Source organism: Porites lutea, chromosome 4 (genome assembly GCF_958299795.1).
Source record: "Porites lutea chromosome 4, jaPorLute2.1, whole genome shotgun sequence".
Classification (NCBI taxonomy): domain Eukaryota; kingdom Metazoa; phylum Cnidaria; class Anthozoa; order Scleractinia; family Poritidae; genus Porites; species Porites lutea.
Window position 1 is genome coordinate 12,178,281 of NC_133204.1, and position 7,500 is coordinate 12,185,780.

At 39.4% G+C, this 7,500-nt stretch overlaps 1 protein-coding gene across 1 annotated transcript in view; it reads right to left on the reverse strand.

Moving 5' to 3' along the window:
* Positions 1-3,752: 3,752 nt before the first annotated feature.
* LOC140935914 (uncharacterized) overlaps positions 3,753-7,500 on the reverse strand; it is a 29,080-nt gene continuing 25,332 nt past the window's right edge. Inside the window, exon 18 of the mRNA XM_073385488.1 lies at positions 3,753-4,563. Coding sequence (XP_073241589.1) covers positions 3,937-4,563 — 627 coding nt within the window. The 3' untranslated portion in view covers positions 3,753-3,936. The remainder of the gene's footprint in view (positions 4,564-7,500) is intronic.

The window sequence follows — 7,500 nt, forward strand, 5'->3', positions numbered from 1 at the left end:
ATCAAACTAATGTTTATTACCCAAACAAATGACTTTGGAAGTGTTATTTGGAAAATAGAGCAGCATATTTGTCAAAGCAAAAAAGTGACAAATTTTACCCCACCCCTCCCCCCCAAATATTCGATGTTGAAACATTTTGATGTAATTCAAAAACTAGTCCCAAGCAAAGACCATTTTAACAACAAAAAGCACTATAAGTGTAAAAACGCGATCTTAAAACAAAAAAATCACCATTTTTGAAATTTTCCAAAACCTATGTGTCAGAAACTGGTTGCCATGGCAACATGATTAATCACATGGACATGGTACTTATACCAAAATGTTCCTAGATAAATTTTAGGAAAAGTCAGAAAATTTGAACGTCATAGCTCTTTGGGTTTAGGAGTTATCACGATTTTGCCGGAGGGGGGGTTCGAAAAGCCCCCCCCCAGTCTGAATAGGGTTAATAGGCCTTTCCCGATTGCGCTGAGCACCTTTTGAGCACTTTTTTGAGTTTGGAGCACTATTTTGCATTTTGAGCACCCTTAAGCACTTTTTCGCACTTTGGGCAACATTTGAGCAATATTTCAAATTTCGAGCAAATTTCGAGTAACATATGTCTTCTAAAACATTTTAAAGCAAAAACTGTGTGTCGCTCGCAACGAGAATCGTGTTCCAGGTCATAAATTTGAAGAACTAATGATGTTGTCAAGAATAAAAGACCGTTGTCATGGAAAGGCACGTGGACTTATCCTCACTGAGCGTGAGTACAAAAGTTTCTGATTGGCTGATCTTTAGTTTTTTAAAAATATTATTGTTCTATATTCTATCAACCTTTCTTAACAACCTGTCGAATAACACTACGCAAAATAGATTGTTAATTACTTCAGTAAAAATTGACATATTTACGAAAAGCTTAGAGGTAACTGTTCACAACTTTTAGCACTTTTTGACCACTATTTTGAGATTTTGAGCACTTTTTGAGCACTTTTTAGCCATTTTTGCCAGCACTTTTTTAGGATTTTACGAGCGCGAACGGGAAAGGCCTAGACATTAATCCTGCCAAAATTTGATTCTCATCTGGTAAACGCTGATTGGCTAATAACATGACAGGTCAAGCAGACGTTAGATTATGTAAATTAGGGGGCGGTTGATGGCTTGTTAAATAAATGTATCAGGCGTTGTGTTTTTCCCTCTCGAGCCAGACGACGATCGAATAGTATCCCATGATGCACCTCGTTTCATGTTATCTGACTCTTCAGCACGCGCGTAATGAACATCGCAGTGCTCGATGCGTATGGTTTCCAAACATGTTTCGGTTCAGCACTGCTTCTGCTTTTGAGAATATTGAGTTAGCTGATATTCATTGCGCTTTAAAGAAGAATTTCAGCGTTACTTTAAAGGGTTACATGTGTTTCACTGACCTGTCGTGAACTACTTGTGCGCTCGGTCGCAACTACAAACACAAAGTATGAGACTCGTCAACTGAAAGGTTCACCAGGAGAACCGAAACCATGACTGATCTAAGAAGTGGCTCAAACAAAACAGCCGCTACGCTGTGAAGGTAATTGCCAAAGTAGGATTTATTTCAGCATCGCGCTTAAAGGAGCTCAATTTACAACGACAGTTACAAATAAAATTTAACCTATCGATGCTACAAACAATCCTCCGAAGCACAATCTACCCGGTAGTGACTCACGCAATCTTCAAGGAAATTTCCTGGGCAGAATACTAATCTGTTCTTTTGAATAAATAAAGTTTCTGATATATTTTTTTTTCAATTTCTGAGCAGGCTTGTTTAGCGTTCAGGGGCACCCAACGGCAATTTTCGGAAAATATCTGTTCGGGAGACGATTTGAGATCTAGAATTTTCGGAACATTTGTTGTAAAATTTCTTGCTTGCCTGCCTCTCCTAGGATTTTCGAACATCTAAAAAATGGTATAATTGGCCATTTTTAACGGATTTTTACCCTAAAAAGGTCACCTAGAATTTTCGGTAGCCTTTTTTCTGGCTGAAATTTTCCAAAAGGTAAGTTTTGAACCCTATAATTTTCGGATCACTAGACTTTCAGCTGAGAAATCCGAACAGATGAAAAATTTTTAGGAGATAAAAATATGTCTGTATCTCCCGTTTAAATACTAAAATACGTTTAACAATGCTATGTTAAAGTGGTTTTGAACTATATTCTCGTTGGGTGCCCCTGAGCGTTGTGCCGCTTGCATGCTGCGTGGCACCTTTGTCTGGGTTCCTATCCCCGGGGGGGGGGGGAGGGTACTCGCAGAAAAATTGGGTAGGGGTGTGCGGCCCGCTTCCCAAAACCCTTACCCTATTTATGACCAAAATCTGCGATTTTCCCTACCCTATTTATGAGGGAGGGGGACATGATAAGGAAGTAGCTTCTTCTAAAAAAGTGCATTCAAGACTACAGTGCAAAAATCGTTACCCTATTTATGACCAAAATGGCGGCAAAATAGCCAAAATCGATACCCAATTTATGACCAAAACGGCTGAAAAACCCTACCCTTTGGGGCCGCACAAACCTATATAGCCCATATTAGGGAGTACCCCCCCCCCCCGGGTTCCTATCACACTGAAACACACGGCAATATTCACCGCTCCTTGTTCTAATTAAAATAATTATAGTCAAATTCCTTTTAAAAATAACCACTATGAAAATACAAAGTGATTGGTTCGGCATAAAGTACTCTCGAAAGCGGCCAACAGATGTAGCCTTCAGCAGGCTTTACACATACAACACATATATTATCACACATGGCGTTGAAATGTGATAAAAGATACGAAATTTCAGCCATCTTTGCTCGATAAAAAAGTCTTCAAAATGTGGGTACTTCTGGGTACTTCTTAGACTGTACAATATTCAGGACTTCAATTTGCCGGCGTGAGGTCCACATTTCGAAGACTTCATCATATAATCCAAAAAATCGTGAATATTCATGACCTTGTTGTGGGTCACTGAAGACTTTGTGATAAGAAGACTAAGTGAAACAATGAAAATAAATGTTTCTATGTGGAAATTTCGCTCTTAAGCCATTGCAAATCGGAGAAGTCATGTCAAATAACAAAATAATGCAATTTTCTTACTTTTACTGGAGCACAAATGAGAAAAAAGGCGCCGAGAAAACGACCTTATTTCACGATGGAATCTGCCATGACTGCGATATTGCGTGATGCTTCTGAAAAAATGCATCATGGGATACTCATTCGCTCGTCGTCTGCTCTCGCGAGCCAAACAAGCAATGCATTGCCTGATCTCAGGTTAGGTGTAAACGTGAATCTTAATCTCTCTAATGAATGCGATAGCGTACACAACTGAAATAAAGGCAACAAAGGGTTTTGAAAATCGATGACAATTTTTTATTTCCTGTCTTTTTACTTTTACCTTTCTACGATTTTTCTTGTAAACAAAAATGAAAAAATAAAAACACAGCTCCTATTTTCTGGCAATATTTAATAGATAATCAGCCGATATTTTACATATTCGCGGGAAAACCACTTCCGCAGCCGTCATCTGTTACCTACGATTACGTGAATTTAGAAGAAAATTCAAAGTTTACTTTTGTCATAAATTTTCAATTTTTCAGTGTTTTTGGAAAAAGAATTGAACAATCGATCACGTTCTATGTAACAAACTTACCAAGAGAGGATCGGAGGGAAAATTGAGTGCAGAAAGTGCCCAAGAGGGGAGGGGCAAGGGAGTGAGGTGGGGAGGAACGCCAAGAGGAAATTAAAATAACTTTCAAGGGTTGCAAAATTAAAAACAATTAATTCGTTTACTTATTTATGTCATTACAGACTTCAAGCGACAATCGTTAGATGTGATATTTCCCAACAAAATTCCACTTTTCCAGCTCTATTTGGTTGTTGGTCATGATTATTTCGTGTAATTCATTGTTCTAAAAATGCCCTCACATTAGTTTCAGGTATTAAAAACGAAACTATTTAATCCAAAGATTGAGAGAATAACTATTAGGGTCGTAACAGTTATCACCAAAATCTCCACAACCTCCGTCAAAATGCGCTGAGTTAGCCTCTGTGATACCAATGCCATGATCAGCCCTGTTACAGCTATCACCACCTCCGCCAATCATCATCACAGCTCCATCACCACTGCTCCAGTCGCACCAAAAAGAGAGGCGATAGCTACTCTGAAGATTACTGCTGCATGACACTTGGCTAAAACCCGCCGTGGATGAATACTGACCCGAAAAGTATGCATAACACCATCCTCTGCAAGCATTGCTGTTCCAAACGTTGCCATTTCTGAAATTGCCATAGCTGGTAATGAAGCCTCTGAAGGTGTTTCCTCCGATGCAGCTATAAGGAGTGTACAACAGGTATGTATGCGAGCTGTCATCATTGCGGGTAATTTTGATATAATTGCCTTGAACGAGCCAGAATGCTGGTGATATCATGTCATAGTTGTTAGATGTACTGGTAACACTGCCATAAGAGGTTGTTCGGTCATACCACCAGCTACCGCTGTACTGCATCCAGTAATCACTGTCAGCATTGGAGAAGCGTGAGATAAGTGTCCAGCCACCATTAGCCATATCACAGTACACCTAAGATCGCAAAACGTTATCAGTTGTTTTTTATGCAATGAATTTGTCACAGACATATTTAGCGTTGTCAAATGACGTTCACATGACAACCCGGTTTTTTACTGACAAAAACACGAAATGCAAATATGGCCAAAATAAAGTAGGGAATGGAAATGTAACTTCTGGTAGGGTATGAATTACAGTTTTTAAAAAGGAAATATAATGGACTGGTAAAGCCATGACCGTTTCTGTGTCAGTTCCTCAATTTGCGAGAAATCGAGAGATTCGTTTGAGAAGCTGCATATAGAAGTTTAAGTTCGTGACTATCTTGTATTGCAACGAATTTAAGCGATCATTTTCGTAAATGCGGTTTCCAGAAATCACTTACAATTTCCGTTGGTTTAACCAAACGACTACGACTACGACTACTACTACTACTACTACTACCACTACCACTACCACTACCACTACCACTACTACTACTACTACTACTACTACTACTACTACTACTACTACTACTACTACTACTGCTACTGCTACTGCTACTGCTACTGCTACTGCTACTGCTACTGCTACTGCTACTGCTACTGCTACTGCTACTGCTACTGCTACTGCTACTGCTACTGCTACTGCTACTGCTACTGCTACTGCTACTGCTACTGCTACTGCTACTGCTACTGCTACTGCTACTGCTACTGCTACTACTACTACTGGTGGTAGTGGTAGTGGTAGTGGTAGTGGTAGTGGTAGTGGTAGTGGTAGTGGTTGTGGTAGTGGTAGTGGTAGTGGTAGTGGTAGTGGTAGTGGTAGTGGTAGTGGTAGTGGTAGTGGTAGTGGTAGTGGTAGTGGTAGTGGTAGTGGTAGTGGTAGTGGTAGTGGTAGTGGTAGTGGTAGTAGTAGTAGTAGTAGTAGTAGTAGTAGTAGTAGTGGTAGTAGTAGCGGCAGCAGCTGTAGTAGTAGAAGCAGCAGCAGCAGTAGTAGCAGTAGTAGTAGTAATAATAATAAGAAGAATAATAATAAGAATAATAATAACAATAATAATAATAATAATAAGGATTTCATTATAGCGCCATATCCGTAGGCTCATGGCATTTTACAACTGAATATTTCAAACCGAAAAATTTAATTTGTACATTAAAACAAATTTCCATCAATAATAAAACACAAATATACAAAAATGCAAGTTAAAAAATCTTACTTAAAAAAATAAAATTAAAGATTAAAAATTAAAATTCTTATCGAAATATTAACACTATATACATTATTCTGACAGAACTTTAATTAAAGTGTTCTTTGAATAAGAAAGTCTTTATTGAAGTTTTAAATTTTGAAATGTCATCATGATTACGTATGGTTTCTGGCAGTGAGTTCCAAATTGTAGGTGCTGCTAATGAGAATGATCTACAGCCATAATTTCTTCAACTTTGCTCATGGTATTGTCAGGAGCCTCTTAGAGGCAGATCTTAATTTTCTTGATGGTTTGTAGGGCTGCAACATTTCTGTTATCTAGGAAGGTGCTAACCCATGTAAGGCTTTAAAGGTCTACAGAAGTATCTTGTATTTGATACAGCTGTACGTACGAAGCTAGTGTAACTGTTTGAGAATTGGCGTGATATGATCATGTTTCCTGGAACGCGTTACAAGGCGTGCAGCACCGTTTTGGACAGCTTGTAGACGATCAATCAGAGATTGAGGGAGGCCATGGAGTAATGAATTACAACTATCTAATTTAGAGGAAATAAAAGCATGAACTAAGATTTCAGTGTCTTTTTGTGAGAAACTGTCTCTTATTTTAGCTATATTCCTAAGATGAAGAAAACAAGTTTTACATTTGGTTCGAAGGCGACTCTGATGTTCCTAGCGGAACTCAAAGGCATTATTCGTTCACTGGATACTTGAATGGCCTCAACAGACGGGCGTGGGCGATGGCTGGCATTCAGAACAAGTAGCTCGGTTTTTCCCCTGTTTAGCTTCAGTTTGTTTCGGACCAACCAGGAATCCACATGACTCACACATACTTCTATACGCATTAAAGATACCTGTTGCTCGGCTGTAATGGGGCTCAAAGCAAAGTAAAGTTGGGTGTCATCAGCGTATATAGGTGAAACTCGAGTCCATGATGTCTTACAATATCGCCCTTGTTTTAGAAGTAGTAGTAGTAGCAGCAGCAGCAGCCAATTAAAACAACAACTTTGCTCGTGCATCTCATTTTTTTGTACATTTCTTTGCCGTTTTTGCACGACTGCGGCGTGAGATCAGCACATATTCAGTTACCTTCCTTTTTGGAAGAAACCAGATTATTATCGCAACACACGGTTTGGCTTCCGCCTAAAGCGTTCAAATTCCACCGCCTTGATCGCCTTTACAGATCGAGTCCTAGAAAGTATGTACAAAGGATGCGTGACGGGAACAGTGTTCCTGGACCTTCGCAAGGCGTTTGACACAGTTGATCATCTGCTACTCATCGACAAACTCGAGTCACTAGGAGTAGCAGGGAAAAGCTTGGAATGGTTCTTCTCATATCTCTCTGGTCGAGTTTAACAAACGATGTGCATGTGTTAATGCATTGTCTCCCCCAGCAAAAGTCACTATGGGAGTACCACATGGCAGCATTTTGGGACCATTGTTATTCTTGGTGTATATTAATGGCATTCAATCTGAACTGCAGCACTTAAAGATGACAATGTTTGCTGATGACATGGCATTTTATCGTCATGAGAATTCGCCAACCAATTTGCAATCAAAGCTCAATGAAGACTTGGCAGCGATTACATCTTGGTTACATGACAATAAGCTGACACTGAGCGTTACCAAGTCGAAGTTTATGGTCATTGAAGGACGTAACAAACTAAGTCAGTTTAATGACATAGCTCTTGTAGCCAACAATGATCAATTGGAGAAAGTTACCCAATTCAAGTATCTTGGAGTGATCATAAACCAGCATCTTACTTGGCATGA